Consider the following 14,592-nt stretch of genomic DNA (forward strand, 5'->3'; position numbering starts at 1 on the left):
CTGTTTAGAAACCTATGGGTGACGTCACGGACACTACGTCCATATTTACAGTCTATGCTATCAACCCAAGCCTAGTTTCCAGTATACAACATAGTTTGTGTAAATTCTGTGAATTAAACTATACAACCCAAAAAAATAACGCTCGTTAAAAGGATAAGAGTTAGCTCACTAAACATAAAAGTAATATAGATTTTATTATAAGTTATATTTTTGCATGTATGAGGAAAAAGCTTGGTTATGGATGTGACAGATGTGAAATTGTCACTTGCGTGACTTTGATAAATTAAATATGATTGTTTGAAAACACTGACAGAGACATTTGGGACCACTGTAAAATAACAGTCTACACAAACCTAAAAACGGTTTAGCTATTTAGGTGAAAACCAGATTTTTTTTTTTTTTTTTTTGACATTTGCATGGAATTGCTCTATTCTAAACTTTAGAAAGTTCTAACACTAATAATACTGTCAATAGGCATAGATATTTAAGTCACGAATGAATAACAGGACTAATACACAAATTAATCAAACGAGTTTTTTAATTCAGTTTTACAATTCAGTCAAAAAATTACAAAACAATAATGCACCAAGATGCACTAATCGAAAGGCCAAAAATGATAATATATATATATTTTTTAAATTCAATGATAAATATATAATGCTATGTTATATATGCAACAACAATAATTCAGTTTCATCAATAACTTCTTATTTATTCTTGTATAAAATTGCATTCGCGCAAATCAGGAGAAAATGTGCACTTGAGTGATATTTTAGCACTTGTGTTTATATGATAGAGAAATATTACACATTTTATGCCGCAATGCCTTGAATTTTTGGAGCATTTAAATGCATTCATGCTCCATCGCGTGGCGAGTTGGCATTCATCATCCTCACCAAAAATACTATACATGTAGGTTTGCGGCAGGTGTGTATAAACAGTATTTAAAGTAGGGCTATCATATTGAATGGCAATAAAAATGTCAAAAACGATGATAAACTGGACATTTTACCTCTATACTGATCCTAATAGCCAATCACACAGCAGAAATATGCAGGAATCTATAATTGTGTTGATATTAGAGATATTATCGGCTGAAAATAGGTCATACTGCGTCACTAAGTATTGTTTAGCATGCTCGATTCAGTTTCAAGCCAGCAGTATCCATCTTCAGTTATGGTTGGGATACTCTAAAAAGTGGAAGCATTTTTGCTATATTGCCCTGCCCTAATTTAAAGGTCCTGTGAAGTGCTTTGAAATGTGCACTGTTATTCACTGTTTGAGGTCATCTTAACCGAAAAATGAAAAAAGGGTAAGACAGAGTAGCACCTTTCCTTTAAAAAAAAGCAGCAATAGTGTTTTGTTTATCACAACACTGTCAGTGAGAGTGGTTAAGCTCAAGCGCATCAATTGAAGAGTGCCTTGAAGGGGGCGGAGCATGTCAGATAGAGAGCATTTGATTGGTCAGAAGACTTGATGAGAAATTGAAGTATGAGGTGATGTGGGGAAAAAAAATTGCTCCATTTCGGCGGAACTGACAAACTGCAAACTTTGGATTTTTATATAACGTTTATATATTCTGAAAGCAAATTTTGTCACTGTTTTGGAGCACAGTAGCTTCTGCTTAAAAGTAACAGACTTTCACAGGATTTCACAGGGATTTTACGCATTACAACATAAAATTAACATTACAATTTAATTATAAACAACAATAAACAAACAAAAATGACTAAAATAACACTAAATAGTAAAACAACACTGGCACAAAATAAGCTAAAAGTTTAAGTGGGGCTCGAGCTGGTGGAAAAGCTATAGGAAAATATTGCAGCTGAGTTTCCAATATCTCACAGGAAGTCCAGCGTCTCGGCACTAAATGTTTCTTTGGAACCCGTGAAAGCTCAGCTCACAGACTTCTTGTGACCTCATCACTTTCGTTTTTTTCCTTTGGAGTCATGAATAGAAACAAATTCCTCTCTTTCCCACCCAGCACATTCACACATGCTGCAAACAATGACAATCTGTCCAGAGCAGCGATATAATGGCTTCCTTCCTCTAACTGTATCGCTCAACTCCTGGCATCTCATCAGTCCTTCAGTATTCTAAACCTTTAGCTGCTGTAACTCCAATGTTTTTCAATTTTTAGTTGAAACAATCAAAAAAAAAAGTTTATAAAAATTCAAATAAAAAAGTTTTTAAAATGCTGTTGTAGTTAATCTAATCTAGCCGAATTTATTAAGTAAAAACAGACATAAAAACAATAATTCTAACTATTAATCAATTCTAAAATATTCTAAAATAACACTGACGAAGAGCTAAATTTTGACAGTCACCCAACACAAAGTAGGGCTGCATGATATTAGAAAAATCAAATATTTGTTAGTCTGCGATATATATTCCAATATGATTAAAAAAAAAACTTAATTAAATAAAAACAAAACATACATTTGAATACAATACCACCAAGTGCATTCGAAAAATAATTATTCACTCTATAATGCTTGCCTTATTTACTGTTGAGGACTAGGCTATCAATACTACGATCAGATGCTCTAACAAATTAACAAAACACGCCTGATTTGCATTTACAATTTTTCTATTTTAGCAAACTTTGAAGAGATTTGCTTCACCTTAGAAAGGAAACGTAGGTTATGCTTGAGAGCTGTAATCCACCGCATACTCAACACCTTAATTTGACTTTTTTCTCAGTTTAGTGAAACAATCAGTTCAAGTAAAATTAAACTGAAATGAAATTAGGAAAAAAAAAAACTTAAAAAAACTTAAGAGAATTTTTTTTTGAAAATCTTATAACAATGACAAAAAGCAAATAATTAATAAAGCTTAAGTAAGTAAAAATAGACATAAAACAATAATTCTAACTATTAATCAATTCTAAAATATACTAAAATAACACTGACGATAAGCTTAATTTTAAGTCACCCAACACACAGTAAGGCTGCAGTATATTGGAAAAATCGAACATTGCTTTATTTTGTTATTCTTCAATTAACAGTTGAAGTCAGAATTATTAGCCCTCTTAAATTTTTAGACCCCTGTTTATTTTTTCCTCAAATTTCTGTTTAACGGAGAGGAGATTTTTTCAATGCATTTCAAAACATAATAGTTTTACTAACTCATTTCTAATAACTGATTTACTTTATCTTTGCCATGATGACAGTAAATAATATTTGACTAGATATTTTTCTATACAGCTTAAAGTGACATTTAAAGGCTTAACTAGGCTAATTAGATCAACTGGGCAGGTTAGGGTAATTAGGCAAGTTATTATATGACGATGGTTTGTTCTGTAGACTATCGAAAAAAAATATAGCTTAAAGGGGATAATAATTTTGTCCTTAAAATTTTGTTTAAAAAACTAATAACTGCTTTTATTCCAGCCAAAATAAAACAAATAAGACTTTCTCCAGAAGAAAAAATATTATCAGACATACTGTGAAAATTTCCTTGCCCTGGTAAACATAATTGGGGAAATATTAAAAACATAAAAAAATTCAAAGGGGGGGCTAATAATTCTGACTTCAACTGTATATTGCAATATAAGTACAATTTACCGAGATCTCAGAAATTAGATTAACACACAGACAGTCCACCAGAAACGAAAATCCTGTCATCATTATTACCTCATGTCAAACATGCAGAGATATTCAGCATTAAATCAGATTCACTAAGTAATCATCCACTTCCATCATATAAAACGTGCAAAATAAACAGAATTTCGTGATTGTGTTTATAGACTGTAACATTCTGCCTGACGTTTCCATGAGTAAACAATAGAATAACAGAAAAAATATGTCTCAGGGCCAAGACCGCAACATGCAGACTCCAATTCTGATAATTACAGAGTGCTGGTTGTGTTTACTTACAGTTCAAAAGGGATCTCGTTTGTACAAATCTGTTGTGTAATGCCTTACTCACTCATTCATAGAGTGAAATAGACAACACCACATGCAATAGTAGGAGCTGTATCATCAGTGGAAATTGTCCTGTAATCGTTGACTCATAATGAATCCTTGTATTGTGTGGACTAATTCACAACAATGCAGCAAAATCATAACATTTGTTGATGAATGTCATTTTCCTTCGGCTTAGTCCCTTATTTATTAGGAGTCATTACAGCGGAATGAACCACCAGCAAATGTTTTACACAGCTGTTGCTCTTCCAGCTGCAACCCAGTACTGGGAAACACCCAAACACTCATTCATACACACTCGTTCACACCCAGTACACAGCATTGTTTTCTCTTCTGCAGTATAAAAGATACCATGATACTACCATGCACTATGTGATCATTTATACCTTGACGTAGGGTTGTCACGGTACTAGAATTTGTTACCAAATACCAATCGATACTGATATTTTTAAAACATCCATTTCCCGCTAACATTTGAGCGCATTCTTAAATACCGCTGATTTACCATTGTGTTCATGTGCTCGACAGAAATGACTGTAATTGGCCGTGTAGGTCATCAGTTCACCGAACTCACCGCTTTTTACGGAGTGTAACAACAGATACAGAGACACAAGAGTGTTTTAAAGCTAGGATTCAAAGGATGGCTCAAATGTTAGCAGGAAAAGGATGTTTTTAAAATTTCAGTTTCCATTAGTACCGAATTCTAGTATAGTGATGACCCTATATCTTGACGTGCAACTTATTTCACCCAAAAATTAAATCCTGTTTAGGGTTCAACGTTAAGGACACTTTCTACTGGCCTGACTGGACCAGCGGTTCAGATTTTTACTTGCCCTGCCAAAATTTCCACTGGCCCCATGAAATAAAAAATAGCTATTTCTTAGCCACTTATATTAAATTATGTGTCAAAAATAATGTCTGTGAAACTAGAATTTAAATATTTTTAAAATGTATAAATATTTAGCAGTAAAATATAGCAGTATGAAAAATGTGAAGGTATTTTATTGCAAAACAAAAGGTGGCTGACTTAAAAGTGATGGAAAACTATATACCAAGAAGCAATATGGTGTTTACGACTTCACAGAAAAGGACAGAAAGACCTTATAGCACAAATTGTTTCTCTCTAATTAAAAATTAAAATTACAATTTTGTGACAAGGCAGCACTGGCCTGTTTAGGCCAGTAACGATTCTCTCATCTGTCCCAAATATCTCTCTCGCTGGCCCCGGACCATCGGGCAATCCTTATTGTTAAGCCCTGCTGTTGTTAATTTACCCACACATAGCCTATGTAAACATAGGTGCCTTTTTCTTCAAAGTAACATTAAAGATGCTTAGGGAGATTCAAAAATTAGTGCTGCACTACATTGGAAAAAACATTGAAACATTTAGATTTTCTACAACAGTAGCCAACAATTGAAGTGGATCAAAAAAAAAAGTTTATGAAAATTGTCTAAAAATATTGAACACCTACTCTTGTTTTAAGACACATTTTATCCACTATTTGATCCTATGCGACGGTGTGTGAAAAATGCACCAGACAACTTGAATTTAGATTTTGTATGTACAGTGCTCAGCATATGAGTACACCCCTCACAAATCGCTAAATTAAATTCATATTTTCTCCAGGATGCTTTACTATATTTTTGCATATACATTAGATTAGTCAGTTCTGAAGCCAAATTTGAAGCTAATCTAACAAAACAACTTACAATAACAGTCCAAAATTAGTAGCACAAATTTATAGGTTAGGGAAAATAGTAAATAAATATTTTAAAAAGAACAAAAATCAAAAGAAACACAAAATATGGAGGATTTTGTTGAAATCTTGCTGTTTGTAATTTTGTTTGCAATATTTTGCATGAATTTAAATGTATAATGTTTCTATTTCTAAAGATGTTAGATAGCTAAAATATCATTTTAATATGTGCACCAAAATATATTACAGATATTCACTGAGAAATGGATAAAAAAAAATCATTTCTAAAATGGGGTGTACTCATTTATGCAGAGCACTGTATATCTGCATAAGATAAAGAAATTACAGAAAAAAACATAACCCCCTCTAAATTAAATAGAGTTTTTACTTGAGATTACACATCCTGCGCTCCTAAGAGTGTTGCAAGATACACACATTGCGATGTCAGTGCTGAAATAATATATTTTGCAACCCTAGTAAATAAAATGTCAACAGCTACCAACACTAACAAAATAAATAGAGGAGGAGGCTCCTGAGTGAAAATACAAAGATATAAAATGAAGCAGAATGATCAGTCTGTGCAAGAAACTGAGCATTTACAACAAATCCACAGCATCAACAAACAATTCTAAGCATGTTGACAACTGGAGCAGCTTCAGTTATTTAATAAGACCCCGTTGTATTTTCAGGAGCCATGGGAATTAATGTTGTTGTGCTTATTTGTTTTCAAGGTTTTTGACTCTCAAACTGTCCTCACTCTTTTTTGTATCTAACAGAACCTGGGTTTCAGCTAAAAGTCTAAAATAAAAGTCAGCCAGGGATAGCCTGAGGTTGAGAAAACATATTTCCATTTTTAGGTGATGAACCTTTTTAAACACCATAAAACAAGAACACAGCAGTCATTCAGCACCATGCTGATTCATGTGAAAGCAACACTGCGCTAACATAACATACTGTATGATAATACATGAAAATTTGCATTGGTATTGTTTTTATTTGAGGAATTACTGCTGCACAAAACTAGGTAAACATGAATGATGCAAATTTTTCAAGGTTAAAATATAAACCGACAAAGCACCGTCTAAAAAAAACTGCACACAATAACAAACCAGGAAAAAAAACTACAGAATCACATACAAATAGCTTTCATAAAATATGCATTATTATACCCGGATGGACGGACGGAGGGACAGGATAAGATAAGATAATAACAGCTTTAATTACCTCGATCAGGTTAAACAAATGTAACAAACAGCAAAATTAAAGAGATTTAAATGTAATGGTGTTGTCGAAAATGAGCAGAACTCCATTAATAAATAAATGAAAGCCAAAGTTGTGAATTTCACTGCAAAACAAGTCAAATACAATATGTAACGTTATTCATGAGTCAAACACACAAGACGTCACGAGCCAAGACAAACAGGGAGGACATCAACCCTTATAAAACAACAACATATATGTTATCAAACTGTTAACGCTGAGGATTGTAGGATCTTAATATCTTCGAAATCGCCCAGTTATATCCGAGAAATGAACAGGCTACCATACTGTGGATGTGTTTGGTTCAATTTTTAAAAGTTATGGGCATTATTGTTGTTTTGCTTATTTGTTTTTGGGGGTTTTTGACTCTCAAAGTGTCCTCAGTCTTTTTTGCATGACCCAGAATCTCGGTTTTAGCTAAATGTCTTCTTTTATGCTTTTTTGAAAAGGCAAGACATATTTTGAGATAACCTGAGGTTGATCAACTTTTAATTTCTGGGTGCAGTAGCTCTTTAAACAGCATACAACAAGAACACAGCAGTCATTCAGCACCATGCTGATTCATGTGAAAGCAACACTGCGCTAATGCTACATATGATAACTACAAAAAAAAGTTGCATTGGTATTGTTTTATTTGAGGAATTTCTGCTGCACATAACAAGGTAAACATGAATGATTACAATTTTCAGGATTATATAGAGTGATAAAACAACGTCTCTAAAAACTGCACACCACAACAAACCAGGAAAAACAACAACAAAATTATAGATGAAGAGCTTTCATAAATTATGCAATATTCTATCCGCACAGACAGACAGACAGACAGACAGACAGATAGATAGATGCACATTTACATATATACCAAGTAGCGTTATATAAACAGATATAATCCCTTTAAATCCCCCAATTAGTTAAACAAAAGTACCAAAGAGCTAAATTCAGGAGATTTAAATATAATTACGTTGTTGAAAATGACCAGAACTCCTCTGATATTTTCTAAATCACCCGGCTATATTTGAGAAATGAACAGCTAGTATTCAAACGGCTGTGTTTGGATCAATTTTTAAAAGTGAAGACAATTAATGTTGTTTTGCTCATTTGTTTTTGGGCTTTTTTGACTCTCAAAGTGTCCTCAGTCTTTTCTGCATCAGCCAGAATCACAGTTTCAGCTAAACATCTTCTTTTATGCTTTTTCCAAGTCAAGACAAGACATATTTTGGGATATCTGAGGTTGAGTAAATTAACAACAAATTTTTATCTTTGAGTGAAGTATCTCTTTAAACACCATAAAACAAGAACACAGCAGTCATTCAGCACCATGATTCACATGAACTGCGGTGAAGTTGGTTTTATATTCGCGCATTTGTTCATTTGATGGTCCCTATACTGTTAACTATGCTAATTTGAAAATTCAGTCTAAAATATCATGCAAGTATGACTTCAAAACAATTAAATAGCACTATTTTATTGACTGTAAACAATGTTGTTCTTTAGTAATTCAGTCATTGGCAGCTAATATGATTTCCCTATTTAGAATTTTTAAATAAGTCTTATATTATTAGGGAGAAAGTCTCAATGTGCGCATATAAAACCAACTTTACTTCAATTTCAGGTGAAAGCAACACTGCGCTAACGTTACATATGATAATGCATGAAAATTTGCATTGGTATTGTTTTTATTTGAGGAATTATTGTTGCACATAACTAGGTAAACATGAATAATGCAAAGTTTTCAGGGTTAAAATATAAACCAACGCCTCTAAAAAATGCACACCATAACAGACCAGGAAAAACAACAACAAAATTATATATGAAGAGCGTTCATAAATTATGTATTATTCTACCTGCATAGATAGATAGATAGATAGATAGATAGATAGATAGATAGATAGATAGATAGATAGATAGATAGATAGATAGATAGAAGCACATTTATACACATATATTACCAAGTAACGTTATTTAACAGATATAATCCACTTAATTCCCCCGATTAGCTTAAACAAAAGTAACAAACAGCTAAAATAAAGAGATATAAATGTAATGACGTTGTCGGGAATGATCAGAACTCCTCTGATAAATAAATAAACGCATAATTGTGAATTTCACCACGAATCATGTCAAAAACAGTCAATATGTAACGTTATTCATGAGACAAACACACAAGACGTCACGAGCCTTGACAAACAGGGAAGACATCAAACCTTAAAAAAACAACAACATACATGTTCCCAAACTGTTAACGTTACCTTAAGGATTGTGGAATCCCGATATCTACGAAATCGCCCGGTTATATCCGAGAAATAAACGGCTACCATCCGAACGGATGTGTTTGGTTCAATAGCAGCACATGGCCTTCCAGACGGGGTGTCGAAAACCGGGGGGACCGGACCAAATTCCCAGAATCGCTCCTGAATTTGGATCGGACGGATCTACTTTCGTTCATTAAATGCGACGAGCAAGTCTTCGGTCTCCAGGGGGCGACTGACGGCTCAATACAACCACCTCCGCATGTAAACTTCATCATGTTTTTGTATTTTTTAAGGCATATTTATGCTAGTAAATATAACCCCGAAATCTATTAATTTCATTGTTTAATACATAAAAAATGCGTTAATAAAACCGCTTCGATTATGTCTATAAATGCATGAAATAAATCTCATTTCCTGATCATCACAGGCGACTGTGATTGGTGCGTGTCTTTCTGCGCTGAGAAATGTAACACGTACCATGTGGCAGGGTTGTTGTTTAGTAGTAATGGGGATTATTTTTTTACACAAATAACAATGTTATAGCCATTAATATTTATAATAATACTAAGATTAATAATAATGATAGAGTAGTTTTTTTAAGTCGCTAAAAACTGGACAAATCAGACGCCATAGTCGGCTGCTAAGCCACGCCTATTTGCTCCTTTGTAAATGGTGATGCAGGATTTATTTCTGTGAATTTCTGGCCGGATGGAGGACTGGACTGAACTGGAGGGGATGGGACGGGACGGGCTTCAGTGCGCAGCGGGGGCGGATTACTGACGTGGGCGAAGGATCACTGAACCAAGACCCAAACTTACGCACATGATTTTATCCTTGGTGTTCATTATCAGTGACCAAAACGATGTTGACATTAGACGATGACCACAGTCATAGGGACTAACAGCTCATAAATATTTATTAGGTTTAACCGCCATTAATAACATGGAAAATAAGAGACAAGGTACTTAATTAAAATGTGAAAGTATGTTTATAGCTTATCGTTTTCAAGTATAAATTAGACATTTATTAGGCCTAGATGTTTTAATAACAGCTACATTCACACTTAAAAATTATGTGAATTTACATATTAAATTGGTGGTTCATTCCGCTGTGGCGATCCCAGATCATTAAAGGGACCAAGCTGAAAAAAATGAATAAATGATTAAATATGAAGTTAAATTAAACTAAATGTATTTAATTAGTATGTTTATCTAAAGGCTAAATAAATCCCATTTTATACAATTGTCTTTCAAATATTTATTTTATTGTGCGTGAATAAATGGAATTGAAGACGTCTCAAATGTTTGAAATATAAACAGATGCGCAAACATGCTATTTTATGCAACTATTGATATACTATACTGTTTTTATAAATTTTCTTGTTATGAAAATCTTTGAAAGTCAAAATAAATGTTATGTAATATGTGAATGTAATAAATATTTAGCAAAAAATATATACATACAGTTGAAGTCAGAATTATTAGCCCCCCTGAATTATTAGACCGCTTGTTTATTTTTTTCTTAATTTCTGTTTAACAGAGAGCTTTTTTTCAACACATTTCTAAACATAATAGTTTTAATAACTCATTTCTAATAACAGATTTATTGTATGTTTGTCATGATGACTGTAATGGAAACTCATTTATATTAATTTTTTAGATGTGCACGTGTAATGGAAATTAATTTGTATTCATTTTCAGTTGTGTATGCATTTTTCCATATAGCTTTACATTCCTGTACTTGACTATCCTGTCCTTGTCCCTCAGCATAGCTTTACTATGAACGGCTATCTGACATATGATGTGTAAGGGGCATGGGTCAGAGCTATAGCTGTCTGATAAATGATGGGAAAGGGGCATGGGTCAGAACGGCTGAAACACCTGACGCAGTATGGTATAGGCTGAATTAGAAGCAACCTTTTAAGAAGAAACCAGATAAAAGGGAGAGCACAGTGTTTCAGTGTCTCACTCTGCAGAAACAGTTGTTGCTGTATGATTGTGACCTTCTTTAATGTATAAATCTTTTGAAAAGACACCCCGGGTAAGACTTTAGGCTCTATTTTGATGGTCCATGCACAAAGCGCAAATATTTGTTTTAAAACTATTTTTAAATTCAGTTAAAATTTCCAGCAAATGAATAAATGAACAATAATAACGAAGTGTGGTCAAAAAACATAAAAAGTTTTATCCTAAAACACATGCTGTGCCCCATATGGTCTAAAACCTGCAGGTGGGCAAATCTAAGCTTGTTTTTAATAAAACAAATATAAATATGGATATAATAAATAATACTGCTAATAATAATAACATTATACAAAAGCACATTGTTATTAATGAACTGAAAAAGCCTCCCGAGATGAAGAAGACATAAAAGCAGTGATTTTTCATATTTATGTAGGCTAGAAAATAATATGTTTTGTAATATTTTAATCCTTTATATTTATATCCTACACATATTCTTATTATATCCTATATATATATATATATATATATATATATATATATATATATATATATATATATATATATATATATATATATATATCCTGAATATTTTATTTTTTTCCATAAGTAAAGATTTTTGCGTATTGCTCTACATCTTCCTGTGTGTATTAAGCAGTGTGTAAGCGAGGCGCAACTCTGCGTTCGACTTTAGACCGGGTCAATTGAAAAATCTATTATATTTTCTCAAAATAGCAATGCGCCAGCGGTCCGCCTCAGAACGCCTTTCTTTTTAGACCAGAACACCTATGGACGCACATATGAGCGCAAATGCATTTGCAATTTAAACAGCGTAGCGCAACGTCTCAAAATGACTCTTGTGCCAAGCTGAAACTAGCAAAAGACTATTGTGCCGTTTCTTGCCACATTGCGCCGGGTGTATGATAGGGCCCTTTGTCTTCTTTACCACAGAGAAAGCTTCTTTAAAGAAAATTTGCCACTACAATGACAGTAAACAATATTAGACTAGATATTTTTCAAGACACTTCTATACAGCTTAAAGTGACATTTAAAGGCTTAAATAGATTAATAAGGTTAACTAGACAGGTTAGGGTAATTAGGCAAGTTATTGTATAATGATGGTTTATTCTGTAGACCATCGAGAAAAAAAAAAAGCTTTTAAAGCATGTTTAAAAAAATTAAAAACTGCTTTTATTCTAGCCGAAATAAAACAAATAAGACTTTCTCCAAAAGAAAAAATTAGGAAAATATTTAAAAAAGAAGAAAAAATTTGAAGGGGTGCTAATAATTCTGACTTCATCTGTATATATATTTTTAATTTAACAAAATTTTATCGTAATAATAGCACAAGAATTTTAAGAATCTTTTATGTCTAAAAAAAAAAGCTGCAGCGTTTATTCACTGACACTAACCATGTTTATGTATATAAATATATTTATAAATATATTTATATATTTTAAAATATATTAATGTTGCTGTAAATTACTATAAAAAGCTGCCTTTATAGCAGAGATGCCCAATAGGGCCAGTCTGCCAAAGTTGGCCCATGCTAATCTTTAATTTGGCCCACTATCCCATTTGAGAAGAGAAGGAGAATGATGGGGAGGTGGTCGGGACAGAGATTCTCATTTCCAATTTACTGTAACCTTTTGTCTGTTTTGTAATTTATTTTGTTTTGTAAATTATTCTGATGTTTAAAATGTCAATACTGCTACTTGACAGACAGACGGCAATGCACAAAACATCGGCAAGCAAATCAAGGTGAAGGCAGGTGCAGCGTAGTGTATTTGGCATTGAATTACAGCATGAGGTAATATAAGCCAAAACAAATTTAGTATTTTTAAATATTAGGAAAAAAAATTTATGGAAACTTTAAAGTAATACAGTTTGGTATTTACAGTTAAAGTCAGAATTATTAGCCCCCCTTTGAATTTTTTTATATTTTAATTATTTCCCAAATGATGCTTAACAGAGCAATGAAATGTTCACAGTATGTCTGATAATATTTTTTTTTCTTCTGGAGAAAGTCTTATTTGTTTTATTTCGGCTAGAATAAAAGCAGTTTTTAATGTTTTTAATTCATTTTGAGATTAAAGTTATTAGCCCCTTTAAACTTTTTATTTCAGTTGTCTACAGAACAAACCATCATTAAACAATAACTTGCCTAATTACCCTAGTACCCCAGCCTTTAAATGTCTCTTTAAGCTTTGTAGAAGTGTCTTGAAAAATATCTAGTCAAATATTATTTACTGTCGTCATGGCAAAGATAAAATAAATCAGTTATTAGAAATGAGTTATTAAAGCTATTATGTTTAGAAATGTGTGGAAAAAGATCTGCTCTCCGTTAAAAAGAAATTAGGGAAAAATAAACAAGGGGAATCTAATAATTCAGGGGGGCTAATAATTCTGACTTTAACTGTAACTTTGGCCCTAATAAAGTTTGTTTTTTTCCCCTTAATAAGAAACTGTGTGAGCACTGAAGCTTGAGAAGCATTTCCACCAATGCTCTGTAGATGGAGCTCTGCTCATATACATAAATGATGCATTTTTTTTTAAATTAAACTTTAATTATTAAATACAGTAGGCTTATAAACGCATACATGACTTATCACATTGAATCTTCTGCCATTTACCCAGTGATTTCTGGACCGCAATTTAATTAACATGAAGCACCTACATCTATGACTCTCGCGCTATAAATCTTGAGGTTTTATTTCTTTAACCTCAAACGGAAGGCAGCAGTAGGAGGAGAACTTTAACGGTTCATATATTCATAACATCCTTCAACACATTGACAGAAACAGAGAAGACCTTTACATCCTCGAAATGATTATCTACTGGACAACGATCCTAAACATTTTCATCATGTCTGATAAAGTCAAAGGCTGGAATTCCTCAGGTCAGATAATCAAGGCTAAATAATCAGGATAATCCTTTTAAATCCACTCCACATGAGGAAAATACTATAGTGCCTTTTCTATTTTTTTCATTCAAACGATAAACTGTAATAAATATTTAGTTTACTTCATATTTTTACTGCACTTGTGTATTGTAGTATACTATAGTTGTAGAAAACTAAAGTATTAGGTCATTTTCAGTGCTGGGTAAAGTCATTTTTTTAAAGTAGCTCTTATATATTATATTATATAGCTATTATATTACAATATGAGTCATTCTTTTTAAGTAACGTTAATTAAATTTGTGCTGGGTAAAATAATTTTTTTAAGTACAGCTAATTGAGTTTTTTTTTTAAGTAACGTTAATTAAATGTGTGCTGGGTAAAGTCTTTTTTACAGTGGCTAATATATTACAGTATGACTCATTCTTTTTAAGTCACTATAACTAAATGTGTGCTGGGTTAAGTCTTTTTTTTTAATGTATAGCTAATTGAGTTTTTTTTAAGTAAACTTAATTAAATGTGTGCTGGGTAAAGTCATTTTTAAAGTAACTAATATATTACAGTATTAGTCACTTTTGTTAAAATAACGTTAAT

General features: G+C 32.6%; 2 protein-coding genes across 4 annotated transcripts in view; one reads left to right on the forward strand and one right to left on the reverse strand.

Annotated features, from left to right (window-relative positions):
• Positions 1 to 9,264, reverse strand: part of lifra (LIF receptor subunit alpha a) — a 72,829-nt gene extending 63,565 nt beyond the window's left edge. For both annotated transcript variants that reach the window (XR_015490182.1, NM_001014306.3), the window contains 1 exon segment: positions 9,136 to 9,264. The gene's annotated coding sequence lies outside the window, so the exon portion shown is untranslated.
• A 4,149-nt stretch (positions 9,265 to 13,413) lies between these two features.
• osmr (oncostatin M receptor) overlaps positions 13,414 to 14,592 on the forward strand; it is a 151,812-nt gene continuing 150,633 nt past the window's right edge. Inside the window, exon 1 of one of the 2 annotated variants that reach the window (XM_087253163.1) lies at positions 13,414 to 13,998. In XM_087253163.1, coding sequence (XP_087109289.1) covers positions 13,926 to 13,998 — 73 coding nt within the window. In that variant the 5' untranslated portion in view covers positions 13,414 to 13,925. The remainder of the gene's footprint in view (positions 13,999 to 14,592) is intronic. The other variant, XR_015490724.1, reaches the window with a different exon arrangement.

The sequence above is a fragment of the Danio rerio genome, chromosome 5 (genome assembly GCF_052040795.2).
Source record: "Danio rerio strain M-AB ecotype USA chromosome 5, GRCz13ab, whole genome shotgun sequence".
NCBI lineage: Eukaryota > Metazoa > Chordata > Actinopteri > Cypriniformes > Danionidae > Danio > Danio rerio.